Genomic DNA, 14,856 nt, shown 5'->3' with positions numbered 1-14,856 from the left:
GGCTGGAGCTGTTTGCTATCAATGCTGATGGAGAGTGAGTGCTGAAGACTGAAAACCCCTTCTTTTCCCCTGAATCCCAGGACACTGTGCCCATTAGATGCTCCTCTCTTTGTGGCACTTTAGGGATACTCCCCTAGGCAGCAGGCAGAGGAAGCTGTTATGGGTCAGCATGGGAACAGTCAGGACTCAGTGAGCGCAGCTGGAGGTGCTGGGACGAGGTCACCCCTTGGGCTACAGTCGCAGGTTAGGTCAGCATGGTTCCTTGTGATCATTCCCATAGGACCATACACAGAATTCCACCATGGACATAGTGCTGTAAAATCTTGAAGGCCACAGTTCAGAACTTGGTGAAATTGAAGTAAAGTCTAAGGGTTTATCCATTAAGAGAAGTAGTGATTTATAAATTAAAGCAGAGTGGTATTCCACACTAGCGATTTGGGATTGGTGCTAGCTAACCTGTGCCATACTTCCACTCAGAGACCTACCCAGTGAGGCCATCCCTCTGCATGGAGAAGAAAACCCCAAAGATTCAGAGTCCAGACTGCTAAACTGCAAGTGCCTACCATGAAAAGTAAGTATTAGCCAGTCTCTAAGCACTTGTCTGTATTCCAGGTAAGCACTCATCTATGGAAATGCCTCTGCTTTAAGTAACCTAGGGACAGATGCAGCCAGTATATAACCATGCGCATCTCTGTTCTCAACCAAATCAAGCTAGAGACTTTGTATGACTTTCCTGGGAATTTTCTTTGCTCAGGATTTTCCTGGGACGTATCTGTACCATGTCTGTACAATGTAATTAAGAAGCATTTGCTGCACATCCATACAGATGGGCTGCAAGCACAGGGAAAAAAAAAAAATCTCACTTTAGAACAGTGCTTAAAATGAAATTTCCTTGTTATTATCACACATTTGTTAGTACATAAAATATATTTAATACAAACCAAATCATCAAACAGTAAGTAGACTGATAAAGTTCAGTACAGCATCACTTGTGCCCTGGCTGCAGCAGACACCTGGCTGCACACGCGAATGGAACACGTTTCTGAGGACCAGTTAGTGCTGCAGATACTAATGCTGCTGGAGCTCAGCATCTAAGCTCTCAACAGATAGATCTGAAGAATCTGGAGGAAAAGAAACTGCTATCTGATTCCCTCAGCTTCAGGAAGCCACAGTGGCAGATGGCAAACTGTGCAGTCAGTTGGCTCCAAGATCTTTAACTCACATGATCAACAGTTACTGCAGAAAGAGAAATAAAAATCTATCAGAGGAAGCAGTTCACAAATAAAAGTCCTTACGCATGGTTCCATGCAAGATTTTTTATGCTGTTCCTTCCAAACCTTCTGTTTGTGAAGGTCTCATTCATTCAGGTTGCTTTTTCTCTGGCATTTCATCCGCATGTCTTGCATGAAGTTTCTGAAGGCTGGTTCTTCATGACTCTCCTCAGTCACTGGGGGAAGAAACAGTTCAGTACTATTCTACTTCTGTTACTGACAAAAGCTAGAGTCAGGATAGTCAGAACAACATAAAACATCCGTTGGATCTTCAACTACATTACAGGGCAAAGGAAAGAAGTGATCCAAAACACCAATGGAACAGGAAAAGAAGGAAGATTAAGTCTGTGAGCTATAGAAGAGAAAAATCACCCTCTAAGAACTTAGAAGATTGCTCCAAGACCATAGTCACAGCAAAAGCCACAGCCAGGGGCAGAACCAGTAAGGTGAAAGAGATGATAAAACAGCTGGGCATCAATCAGGTTCAGAGGTCATCGCGTGCCTCAAGCCTAACAAATTCTCTTGTTTATGTGTGCTATACACCTATTAATTACTTACATAGAAAACTTACAGTTGAACTCTCACAGGGGCTGGAGAGTGATAGCACTGACCAAACACTGCAGCTGGGCTTCTGCTATGGATTCTGACACATGTATTTAGGTGACTGAGTGTGTGCTTGTTTTCTAGGCTCTCTTTACAGTCCACCCAGGTAATGAAATACAGAGGGCACTTCCTGACTGGATGGGCAGTTTCAGGCCTCATTCCCTTACCTTCATGGTCAATGTCATCAGTATCACTCTCCCTCTCTTCTTCCTCTTCATTGAGAGTTCCTCGTGTGAGGATTAGCTCAGAGGGGCCCATTGCAGAAGCATCATCAGGTCCTTGAAGGGAAAAGAAATGGTTGTACACAAACCAGCTTGCTAAAGGTAAGGTATTGTTAACATTGACAACTTTTATCTGCACATAAACAACAACAATTAACACCTACTCTGGATGATGGATCACAAAGACACAGGACAGACTTCATCAGCACATACCTGCAAGGAGCAGTGCAGCCAACAGCACAGCTCTCCCATATTCTAATCTGTTTCACCTTTTCTAAAGTCCCTCATTACTTTTACTATGTCTGCTGCTTTAGCTGCACAGCAGGGTTTCCTGCATGCCCGTGACTGACAAAGGAATACCTAAGTGTGGCCAATCCCACAGGAACTAAAGCCCCACTCCTCTAACACCGAGCTGCTTTCACACTTTTGCTGTGGGAACAGAGAAGCACTTCTCAACACAAACTCTTCAGAAAACTTCTGCAGTGAACTTGATCTTCCTGGTGAGGTACCTGCCAGTGTGCTGCCCTGCACACACACACTGCCCATGTCCTTCCACAAGTGTTCCAGCTGCTCTCTCTTTTGTTTCTCCTGAGCTTCCTCCTGTAGATAAAGTGTTACATGTGGATTCTGAGAACATTTAAAATATCAGTAGGAAAGTAACCTCACCCAAACCCAGCATCTGCCCCCCACTGAGCAGGTATCACATTACAACAAAGGTTACACAGAACTTTTGACCAAACACAGACAGCAACCTTCAGTATGGCAGACTTCTAGAACATTTTCAGAAACATCAGGAAGCCAAACTCAGTGCCGCTGTGCCTGCAGAGAACTGTCCTTTGGACAGCCAGGACTCAAAATGAGCAGAGCTACTGATTCTGGCACTGCAGATCACTCTCTGTTACTGTTTAAGTCAAAGCAGTACACTTCACTGGTACAGGAAATAAAAGGATAGCCTCGACAAATCCCTTGAGAATTTATTTTAAAGAACTCTCTTATCCTTCTGAATGGAAGACACAAAACTATTTCCCAACCATTTTCTCACAATTAGCTTAAATACTAGCACTAAAGCAGTAAACAATATTACTGTTTTATAAAACGTATTTATTCTTGTAAAGATATGCTCCACCACATCTAGGAAAAAAAAGTAGATAGCAGACTTCTTCAGGACAGGGGTTTTCCCACACTGAGTATGACTAGTAAATGAAATGTTAGACCCTCTCAGCATAAAGGCACTTTTGTGCATGAAAGTGACCTCAAGATACTCTGTCCAGGTGTACAACAGCCAAAACCACTTACTAGTGTTTTTCTCAGGCGTTCATATTCTGGACGATACTCTCTGAAAAGACAGAGTGCATTCAGTCTGAATCAACACATGATTTATATTAAAAAAGGATCATCTCAGAGGCTTCCTTCTACCCCAAAAAAAGTTTTCTCGAGGTTTTCATGTTTGAGAGACATTTCAGAAGGACTAACAGTACTTTTTACCCAGATTTGGATTCTGAAACCAATGGATGCAAAATAAGTGAACACACTTCATTGAAACAGCAAGAGTTCAAACCTTGAATTAGAATTAGAGAAAAAATATTCCTTCACGTATTTAATGGCACAGATAGCTTTTGCTTTTTCACTGAACAGCAAACACAAAAATTCACCTCTGAATAGTTCCTTTACACTGCCACTTTCTATGCTGATGCTTGATGTTTATCAGAACCCCTAAACTACCTTGGCTAAGGAAGGTGTAGGGTCCTTCAAATCAAAGGAGTTACAAATCAGTACCTTCAGGAAGTGTTCACTGGGCTGACTATGGCCTTACCTCTCGTATTCATCTACAGCTTTAGAAAGCTGGACAAAAAACTCATCCAGTCCTGTGCCAAGCACTGCAGAAACACCAACCACCTGCAAAAGAAACCACACACAACTGCAGAGAAACTGAACAGTCTCCAACAAAAAACCAAAAAAACTAACAAATGATTACTAGTCTAAACCCAACAATAGCCATTTAATCACGACAGTGCCACAAGAATATGCAGTACCACTTTTGCTTCTATCCATCCTGCTTTCAAACTCTTTGTCCACTTGCTGTTCATGTTTGTTACCTCTGTCTTCTGGGTGTTGCTGGTTTTCTGTTTGGTGAGTTGTAGCACTATTTTTGGGGGGTGTTTCTTTGGGGAAGGAGGTTTGGTTTTTTTGACAAGTTGAGTATTTCAAGAGTAAGTCAGGTCTTTCTGTCACTTACTTGTTTACCGTTAATAATCTAATCTGCACCTAGGGTTATAAGTAGTTAGCATGTATCAGTGTACTAGAAGTAACAAAATTAACAACTGACCTTCTGGATCTGAAATTACATATAATACTTTGTATTTAGGCACATCACATTCGGCCACAACCCCAGAAGTGTGGGGCAGAGAATTCAAGCAGTTACTGCAGCAATACATTCAACATGCACATCTCCTTCCTAACTTGGACTTGTTTATCATTACGCATCTGGCCATTTGTTCTGTCTGTGTTAAATCAATTACCTAAAAATACATTTCATTAGCACTATTACTAGCCAGAATCAATCATCTTCCAACAAAAATTCTTCCTACTTTTTGAAAGCGAGACAGTCTCAACTACTCACTAACAAATGGAAGACTTGTTGCAATACAGCCTTGCACTTGGTCATTACTACAGCAAACATGAGACAGCTCTCCAAAGGATTTTAAGTATTACTACATGCTGACATATGTTAATATTTATACTTTCCCTGCATTGAAGTACAAGCTGCAGTCTATGCTGCAATCATCACATGACCTGCTCTCCAGTCCAGAGTTCTGACATGCAGAGAAATATGACCTAATTAACAAATAAGGAACACAAAGTACTTTAATTCCGTATATGGCACCACTACAATCCTTTCTAAAATTCTGTATATTGTTCCACATAGAACATGTACATTACATCTAGCTACATTATTATTATTATCTATGTGAATGGAATCACTTATTTTCATTGTCTTTCTTTTAATACCCATAAAGCCTAGAAAACTTGCTTTTTCTTCAGTAAAAGCTAATGACAAACACAATTAGCTGAAATCTTTTGCACAGACCATGGGAATAGTAACAGCCTCTGATGCACAGGGTTTTCTGAGGAACTGGAACTTTGTCTTCTCAAAATCTGGTTAAGTGAGAAAAAAACCCCAACTTCTTTCCCAAGCAAATATGGGGAGCAGGGGGGAGAGGCTGTTTGTTTGGGTTTGAGATTCTTTCCATTCTTCCTGTGTACTAAATTGCACAACTGCACTGGACACTTTCTGAACAAGGAAAATTACCTCAGACAGGAAATGCTGCAACAATGAATGCTGCCTCTCACCAGCCTATCTTCACTTTCTTTTCATGATTAATCACAATATTGAATTATTCAGGGCTGCCACTCAGCGTGACAAGTTACTGAAATTACTGTGTTCAAATTAGTAAATCCTCAACATAGCTCATCCACAGACTACAGTGTAGCAGGTGCAGGGCTGGCTACAGCTCCGTGGAGGGATGTTTAGAGATAGGTATTTGCTGAGTCATAGGAATTGAACCAGGAGTCCTCACTCTGGTCCTCCAGGCCTGTTTATCTCTCTGTGACCCCACAGGCTAGTTTCCCTAACCCTTACAACTGGTCAGTTTTCAATCCTCCCTAACCCTATAAAAGAGGCTGTCTTGGCCCATTCCTTTGGAAGAGCAGCTTCAAGACCCTTCATGAGACCCTCAGAATAAACCATTGTAGATTTTCTGAAGCTGCCTTTCCTCTCTCTTTCCTCTGCCTTCCAGGAGCCACAGCCAGCCACAGCCCCTAGAGCAAGCTAAGAGCTGAAACCATAAAAGAGCTGATTTTCACTGAGAGCTGACAATCACTGAGCTTGCTAAGGGGTCACGGCTGTGCCGCAGTCTGGCCTAGGGCACCCCAGCCTCCAGAGGGCTGAGGTATCCAGCCTTGAGACTGCTTGCCTGGGGCGCTCTGACCCTACGAGGGACCAGCTATCCAGCTAAGAAGCTAGCCCCTGTGGCTTCATTTTTATTTTACACTACAGTTCAAAAGGGCAGCACAAAGACCCTTTACAGAAGGACAGAAAGGGTATGACTGGGTGATACCTCTGGAGACAATCTAGTCCAACTTCTCTGCCCAAAAAAGCAGATTTAACTTGGTTATGAGGTTGTCTCATAACTTGGTCTGTCTCAAAGGTCGGGCACTTCACAATTTCTCTGGACTGCCTGTTCCAGTGCTCAATCAGTAAAAACAAAGTCATTTTTTTCCTCTTCTGCTTAAACACAGTTTCCTGTATTTCACTGTGTCGACTGCCTCTTTTCCTTTCCCTGAGCACCACTGAACAGTCTGCCTTTTGACAGTCTGCCTTACACTCTACTCCCACCCTACATCAAAAACATTATTCTTGAGTTTTATCTACTCCAGGCTTTGATGAGAGGTAATAAACAAAAACAAGATTCTTACCTTCAGTGAACTGTAAAATTCATCCAACACTAAACTCATGGAACGAGTCAGGTTACTGACATAGGAGGTCTCTTGATTCAGGGCATCCTGAAAAGTCTCAAAGTCCTGCATCCATTCCACTGCAAAACTGTGGTCGATTATGTCAGTCTGGAAGGAGAAGGGAAAATATTCAGCAGTAATAATCTTAGCCGAAGGCTGTTAAGTGGACAAATAAAAAAAAATCCATGTTAAGCCTATTTTCAAAATGTTAATCTTTTCAAAATACTCAACCCTGGTCTGAAGTTTCGCAAGTTGTTTTTATCAAATCAACTACAGGAATATCTGCAAAACAACCGCTCAGGTTTGAGAAGGCAGTGACTGTTTAAGGGCACACTCACAGATCTAAAGCCTTCTACGACTTACTGCAACTGCACACTGTACAATAAAGTTTACAGTGTAAATAGCAGATCGTATGATTGAGGCCAGGCAAGAGCAGCCCCCACTGAAATCCCAAGCTTCCTTGATTGCCTGGGAGCTGGGGGAGCAGGTGCCACTTCCACACTGGGCAGCAGCCCAAGGATGTGGTCTCTGTAAACGCCAGCTGTGCTCTGACCCAAGGAGCTTACAACCCAAACTCAGTGCACAACAATGGACACAAACAGGTGAGACGGCTCCACAATTTTACATGGACTCATATGCAAACAGTCTATTCAAAAGTTTCATCAACATCTTACCACAGGCATATCTACCCTCAGCACAATATGAGGTACCTAAAACTCTGGTGTGTTTCATTTACCTGCACCAACAGGAATGAGAAAGATGAAATATTGCCTAGCATTCCTCACAAGATTTAAGACAGAACTGAATCCACCAAGGGCTGGAGCCCGAGTACTTCAAATTCTCTAAATAAAATAAAATTACCTCTACAAATTGCTTTTTTTCTCCCTTGGCACATCTTAAAATTCTAAAATCTGCACATCTATAAGTTGCCCATGATTCTTCCATTCTTATCAAGAGTCAATTAAAAAAAACTAAACTTATTTACATTTTGTTAAAAATTCTTAAAATGCTGTTGCCTTTTCTCTTTAGCAAAGGCAAACATTAAATTAAAATGAAGTTTGAAGTTACGAATCCTGAGCCTCAGGCCTACCTTTCCTAACGATCAAGTCCCACTTTTAGTCTTTCAAAAGATGTATTTTCTTAAGAGAGAATGATTTTCCTACCTTGTGCCTTTTTCTATGGGAAAAAACCCTGAAAACGTAGAAGCTTATCTAGAATTACTGTCTAGAGTTAGAGAGAAAACAGATAGAAAACCTTGCTCAGTAAGCAGGTCCCAAAACAGAGTTTGGGTCACTGGGCAGACAGGTGGAGCTGGGGCACAGCAGACACTAACACTAAAATAGCACACTAAAGGCATGGCCTGTGGGAGCTGTGTGAGTGTGTGCAGAGAGCCTGCTGTGCTGGGGATACAAACACAAACGATGTCTGCGGGCAGCTGCACTCACACCAAAAATCTAACGGGATCCTTTCAGTATCTGAAATGATCATGCCTGAAGAGACAGCCGTTAAACTCAAAAGCACTCCTTTAAGACTGAGAGTGCACTACATGGCAGTGGATGTGCATCTCTAGACTAGCTTCTGCCTCCCAGCAAATACTGGATCAAACACCTTCTGCTGAGTTTTGCCTGGCACAGTACCTGGGACTCCTTCCTCAAAACATGCAGGGGTTACACCACTCCCAGGGTGGGTCATTAGCCTGCTGCTGGGTAGCAACAGTAACAAAGACAAGCGCCAAGTGGAAAGAGGCTGTGTAAGAGCTGACTCTGAAATATCCTCCCTCTTACCTTACAGAGTTAGGTGTCCCTATAGCCCAGGCTTAAGGTCCCAAACGTGCTTCAAAGTGATGGTGTCCTGTTTTGGGTGCAACTGCCCATCCCTGGTTACACTTGTGCCTCTTTTAGATTTGGTTGTCAGCCTGCAGCCCCCCCTTCCAGTCTCTCTTTTCTAGAAAAACCTATTATTGTGGTAAAACAAAGACACCACACCAAAGAAGCTGAGCAGAACAATGTCCCACTAGGAAATGGAAATCAGAGCTTTGACTTACTTTGTTCATAACTACGATGAAAGGTAGCTTTGTCTTGTACAGGATACTGGGCAGGGAGACACAAAATGGAAGTTTAACATTAATTTAAAACTCACTAGAATAGAAAGCATGTTAAGCATAAGGCAGACAAGACGTATGCAAGACTGAATACATTTGACATAAAAAAAAAATTATTTTCCTCTGCAGAAATCAGAATGTAATTTTCACCCAGGTCCTGCTTACAATCGTTGAACAAAATATGCTTCCCCAAGAAGTAAGCACACATCTGTGAGGCAGAAAATCTCTGACACACGCAGTTGATTTTGGTTACCATTTTCTATGTCTCTCAGATCCCAGTTTTTAATTACATTTGCATTTTGCATTTGACTCAGACCTCAGGCTCTAAGAGATCATGAACTGAGCAATGAATTCAAATAACACAGAACATCTAAAAAGAAAAAGTACTTCAACACAAGAGCTCACACACTTATTTCACTGGATACGTGTTCACCTTTTGCTCAAAATAATGTCAGAAAATGCAGCATGCAGTGAGACATATTTTGCACACTATTACAGTGATACAGCTCCTGATCTTGATAGAAGGATTGCAAGGGTTTTTGAAAACCTTTTACCAACATTTACCATGAATTATGACAGTTCTAGCTATGCTGATCATTCTATAGGTATCTAGTCCCTGTTTTAACATGAAAGAAAAGAAATACATTCATGTACAAGAAAGAATACAATAAACCAAGATCTCGTTGCTATGCTGAACTCAAAACAAATCTTGAAAAATCTCTTGAAGTATCAATAACATTAAAAAACAGAATAAGAAACTAAGTGTTAAAAAGAAGAAATTTAAACTAGACTATCTTGATACATCTTAGATAAATGTGTTTATAAGCAACAGGCAATGTTAAATCTTCTGTAACCAGTGTTCACCACACCAAGGTCTCAAGGATTATTTAATGCTTTCAGTGGGAGTTTTGAGCCAATGACCTCCATATGTCCATTGGCACCTAATTTATTCTGCTTTTTCAATGAGAAAATCACTAAGAGAATAACCAAACCAGTAAATGAAGTGGATATGAGACACCCAGGGCTGCCACCAAGAGCAGCATGGGCAGCAGGGTGAGTAAGGTGAGTCTCCCTTTTCACTCTGTTCTCATCCCTCCTGGGGCACAGCATCCAGCTCTGGAAACCAGGGTACAAGAAAGGCATGGAGCAGTACAGTGGGCCCACAGGAGGCCATGTAAACCATTAGAGGACTCTCCTGTGGAGACAGTCCAGAGAGCTGGGATTGCTCAGCCTGGAAAAGGCTTCAGGGAAGCTTTACTACAGCTTTTCAGTATACAAAGAGGTTTATAAGAAAAATGGAGTGTGACTTTTTACCAAGGCTTCTAGGGACAGGACAAGGGATAATGGTTTTAAGCTGAAAGAGACATGCTGACAAAATTTTTCATGATGACAGCAGAGAGATATTGGAGCACATTGCACAGGGAAGCTGTGGTTCCCCATCCCTGGAAGTGTCCAAGGCCAGGCTGGATGGACCAGCGTGGTCTAGTGGAAGGTGTCCCTGCCCATGGAAGACAGCATGGACTAGATGACGGCCTTTAAAGGTCCCTTTAAACCCAAACTATTCCATGATTCCCCTCAAAAGTAACTATTAAAGAGACATAGCAATTGAAGCAGATAGGCTGCTTTTACAGCCTTTCTTACCTGCAGGCATAGAGCATGTTGGACATAAAAGTGATAGGGTTAGTACTGCGAGAGGTGTCCATCACATAGACAACAACTGAAGGGAAAGAGGAGGCCTGGGAACACCAAGTCAGAGACAGCTGGATTAGAAACTCACTGCTCAACAGCCAGGTCATTCACACAGCTTCACTGTCCAGTCATGCCAAAAGCACTTACCAAGGCCTCAGTTATGATGGTTCCTGATGCTGACCAAGTAAATACCTCAATTTGCCCTGGTGTGTCAATAATAACATACCTGGTAAGAAGTTACCCCCAAACAACAATAAGGGAAAATTAGTTAAGCACAAGGTCCTGTTCTGACTAGATTATTACCAGCATACCACAGCAAATGACATGATTATTCTATAACCGATGAGAAAAGCTTCTCCCAAACACTAATGAGATTTATGGGCATGCCTGAAAATCTCCTGTGTGAATTTTGTAACTAAGAAGCATGTAATCTCATGAGTTGAAGGCATCAATTTGCCAGATAGTTAGTAGTGCAAAATCTTAAAAAAAAAAAAAAAATTAATTGCTGCCTATTTGAACAGTGTGTGAGAGAAAATGACAGTCTAATGGAAGACAAGAAAAGCAGGACTGTAATAAGCAGGCTTTATTTTTATGTACGTAAAGAAAATCTAGTTTATCCATTCTATGCCCTTTGGCACATAAAATTTATAACAAGGCTGAAAAAAACAACTAGAAAGCAATCAGAGAAGCTTTTTAGATTTTTGCAATTTTCCCACAATGATCCTAGAAAAGCACAACTCAGTAGAATGTACTTACTTAGATGCATTTTGTCTTTTTTCAATAAACTTCATCACCTGATTGAAAAAGCAGAAGTATATTTTGTATTTAGGCTCACAACAGGAAACTTTCGTCTTCATTTCATAGCACAAGCTACATTAACTTGCACAGCTGCAGGTGAATATCAACGGGTTAAAGTCTTTATGCTTTTCAGAGTGTGAAAATGCCTTCATAAGGAGGGGTGAAAAATGCTCAGATCCTGCATATGTCAAAGACAATCTTGATTTTGTGTGCATTCTAGTACCTGGCTAAAGAAATTAGTACCTGACTAAAGGCAGTTGTTCCAAGCTTCTTCACCAAGAGATCATCTCATTAACTGACACCAGCCACCACCCAGAACTGATTTAGTGCTATGATTTCGGAGGACTGTCAATTATCAAATAGCCCCAGGAAAATTTAAGGCATTTCCAGAAGTGAGCTTCCCTACTCCTAAACCAGAGCATCCACACGAAAGATTTTACAGGAAACACACTGCAACAACAGTCCTATACAAAGACTGAAGGATGTTCTGCACCTGTGGCTTCTTCATTTTACTTCAAAACAAGCTGAAAGCCTGAAATCTCTCATATGAAAGCTAATGTGCTCTGACAGCATTGTAGTAGCATAGTTCTGTATGGAGAATAACTCCCCAGAAATATGAGAAGGCTAGCCAAACACAGTGCCCCCTGAGACTGGACACATACAAAACCCCTGTATCCTGCACACATCATGGAACAGCACACAGAAACCACCTCGTACCTGATCAAATCTTGTAGCAAAGAGATTGAGAGAGGTCACTATTCCACCGTTTGGGCCCAGCCCATATCTGATGCTCCATTTAGGAAAGCAGATGGGTTACACAGAGCCCAGAGGTCATCTTTGTCAACTCTGAAAACAGATGCACTCGGGATACTTTGAGATCAAGGGACAACAGCCCCAATACATGATTAATACACGTTTATAAGTCATTCAGCAGGGTAACAAATACTCTCTTACCCAAACACGTGCGATTGGCAGAAGGAAGAGGGGCTATGTAGCTTCTCCTTACTATTTGTGCTTTAACTGCACAAGAACCAGCATTGACTCATAACACACTGTTTTCTCTATCACTACTCTCAATATCCAAACATCCTTCTCAGACCCTTATTAACAAGGCATAGAAACTCCAGTAATAGCTAACAGATGCAGTGAAGCAAATAATTCATTTACATATTAATTTGAAACTTATATTTAGGATGTTCTGCTGGTAACCCCAAATCAAACAACAGCCAAAATCAAGAATCCTATCCCCCACCACCTTTATTCTTGTCTAAAATATTAAATTTAGAGTCATACTCGCAAGTCAAAACCAACAACTGTGTATTGTCTCCATCTGCACAAGCTATTACATAAGAGACCAAGGACCCCCATAGCCCTCTGGAAGTGCAGCCACTTTAGCATAATGTTACTGCACTACAGTCAGCAACACTGTGAGTGAGAGCAAACACTCCCATGTCCTGTCTCTGAGATTCAGAGAGACAACAGTGCTTTGATTATGGCCAAATGGAGAAATCGTTTTCTCCATCTACTACAGGCAAGTAGGAATTTCCATTTTTGTTTATGACAAATAAAATTAGTCTAGTTAAAACATGATGAAAAGACTGCCGGCTTCCCCAAAAACAAAAAAACAAAACAAAACAAAACAAAAGGTCAGAGTCCCTATTGCTTGTAAAAATTTACTGTTAGGCAAAATCATTTTTAGCACAGGAGAAAATCACCTAAGTGCCAAATCTTGTAGAACACACATTTCTAATATCACATGCAAGAAATACACAGTCAAAACCTCTTGATCTTCATGCAACACTCTGCATTACTGCAACCCCCCCACTTCCTGCCCCTTTACCACAGTGTTCACGCAAGAAATTATTTTTAAAAACTTGAAATTTCAAATATCATTATTCAGACAAAAAAAAGGATACTGCTTCATGACCTCTTTATACTTCACGGTGTCCCTGATATCTAGAGGAGAAAGACATGTAAGCAGTTTTCCAACCCCTAGCTGGTCACCATCAGCTAACAAAGCACATCTACCAATCTGTCTGTGTTACTAGAGATCCAGCACTGGAACAGACACTCCAATCATTCCTCTGACAGCAACGAAACAACTTGTGCACCCACACTGTCTTTCTTATCCTTTGGGAAGGCTGGCTGGCATCTTTTACAGAGGGTAAGAGACAGGATTGTCACAAAACTAGGCACTGGTATGCTCTTTGGAACAGCTAAACATAAGATCTGTTCTACTGCTAAAATGTTTTCTCTAAAATTCATGTCTTTTAAAGTGCTTTGAAGCTCTTTGTTGATAGATATTTGTATGTAGGGAACCAGATCAAATCTACTAATCCTTTCATTACTTACCAAAAAAAAGCCTCCAGAACCCAAACACCTCCAATCATACCAGATGACATAAAAAAATGTATAAATGCATTGGAAGAATGGCTTTGGTTCTAAAACTACCCATATTAACCACAGTTTGGAGAAAAGACCTATAATTTTAACAAATAGTCCTCAAGTCCTCTTATTAGAACTTGGGCTCTCTTAAGTGAACACAAGCAGCCCAGCTTGTATTCTCTCACGTATTCGCTCCCGCGGAACACATGAGAAGACTCTCCTCCGCGAACCGGCTCGGGCCCTGTTGAAGGCCCTGCTCCCTCCTGGCGGACCGTAGCGCTCACCGATGTTGGCGGGGAAGGGCAGGCTGTGCACGGCAGGGTCCAGGTTGATCACGTACGGAGGGCAGCGCTGCCCGTGCAGGTGGGCGGCCAGGCGCTGCGGAGACACGGGGAGGCGTCAGCCCCGCTGGGCACCGGCAGCCCCGGGGGCAGCCGGCGACTCCCCGCGACCCCTCGCGACTCCCGCAGCCTCTCACCTGCACGAAGGTGGTTTTTCCGGAGCCGGCCATGCCCAGCACAAGCACACACACCGGAGCGGCCGCCGCCGCGGCTCCCGCCGCCGCTGCCATATTCCCAGAGCCCCCTTGTCCTTCCGGGGCGGGGGGCGGCCGTGGCCCCGACGTGACGCACGCGGACCCGGCTGTGGCCCCGCTGCCGCCCGGACGCTCCGCGGGCCCGCACAGCGTCTCGGCTCTGCACGGCCCGGCGCGGCCCCGGGCGCGCCACAACAGCAGCAGCGCGGCGGGGCTGGGGGCCTGCCGGGGCCGGCCGGGAGCGGCGGGCGGGACCACGCGGGCGGGCTTGGCGCTGACGTGGCGACGGCACCCGCACCATGCGGGGCGGTAGTGGTGGCGGTGGCTCGGTGAGTGTCCGCAGTCTTTTCACCGATGCTACCGGCGGCTGCCCTGGAGGGCCAGACTAGTCCGCGGGTCACCGCGAGATGGGTTCCGACGTCGGGATCGCGGGAGCGAGCCGGCTTCCCCGGACAGCCGGTGGGGCTGTGCGGCCTGGCCTGGCGCTGTGAGCGGCCCTGAGCGGGCGGCGAGCTGGATCGCTCCGGGCTCCTGGGGAGCAGCGGCGGGAGCCGCCCTTCTCCGCCCGAAGGCCAGGCCTGGGGCCGGCCCCGGTTCTTTTCGACCGGAGGCGGGCAGGAACCCCTAGCGGGGCGCTGTTGGCGCCGGGGTGCGTTTTGTCCGAAATGCCTTCGTTGCAGGAGCACCTAGCTGATGGAGCGTGCGGGTAGGAACGGGAAGGCGGGAGTTTCCCGGGTT

General features: G+C 43.7%; 2 protein-coding genes across 3 annotated transcripts in view; one reads left to right on the top strand and one right to left on the bottom strand.

Moving 5' to 3' along the window:
• Positions 1-876: 876 nt before the first annotated feature.
• Positions 877-14,308, bottom strand: GPN1 (GPN-loop GTPase 1). Of its 2 annotated transcripts, none has more exons than XM_059843270.1 (15): positions 14,062-14,308; positions 13,868-13,961; positions 13,115-13,154; positions 11,916-11,982; positions 11,157-11,194; positions 10,548-10,626; positions 10,353-10,447; positions 8,655-8,700; positions 6,572-6,718; positions 3,909-3,991; positions 3,392-3,431; positions 2,605-2,695; positions 2,042-2,152; positions 1,338-1,447; positions 877-1,236 (listed from the first exon to the last, which is right to left on the bottom strand). In XM_059843270.1, exons 1-14 carry the CDS (start codon positions 14,152-14,154, stop codon positions 1,356-1,358), a joined length of 1,116 nt encoding a protein of 371 aa, XP_059699253.1. In that variant the 5' UTR covers positions 14,155-14,308; the 3' UTR covers positions 877-1,236; positions 1,338-1,355. The 2 variants fall into 2 exon arrangements, with proteins under 2 accessions (XP_059699253.1, XP_059699252.1); XM_059843269.1 differs by having other exon boundaries at positions 877-1,258; positions 14,062-14,268.
• ZNF512 (zinc finger protein 512) overlaps positions 14,304-14,856 on the top strand; it is a 19,815-nt gene continuing 19,262 nt past the window's right edge. The window contains exon 1 of the mRNA XM_059843268.1: positions 14,304-14,447. Within this exon, the coding sequence (XP_059699251.1) occupies positions 14,418-14,447 (30 nt within the window). The 5' untranslated portion in view covers positions 14,304-14,417. The remainder of the gene's footprint in view (positions 14,448-14,856) is intronic.

The sequence above is a fragment of the Haemorhous mexicanus genome, chromosome 3, assembly GCF_027477595.1.
Source record: "Haemorhous mexicanus isolate bHaeMex1 chromosome 3, bHaeMex1.pri, whole genome shotgun sequence".
Lineage (NCBI taxonomy): Eukaryota > Metazoa > Chordata > Aves > Passeriformes > Fringillidae > Haemorhous > Haemorhous mexicanus.
The sequence above is the reverse complement of the archived record's forward strand: the minus strand, read 5'-3'. Positions and strand labels throughout refer to the sequence as shown.

Excerpts from the sequence above, each read along its gene's own strand:
- GPN1 (XM_059843270.1), bottom strand. The coding sequence starts at position 14,154 with ATGGCAGCGGCGGCGGGAGCCGCGGCGGCGGCCGCTCCGGTGTGTGTG. Across the intron at positions 3,432-3,908 it reads GCTGTAGATGAATACGAGAG|AGAGTATCGTCCAGAATATG; the intron begins GTAAGGCCATAG and ends CTGTCTTTTCAG. Across the intron at positions 2,696-3,391 it reads AACGCCTGAGAAAAACACTA|GAGGAAGCTCAGGAGAAACA; the intron begins GTAAGTGGTTTT and ends CTTTATCTACAG.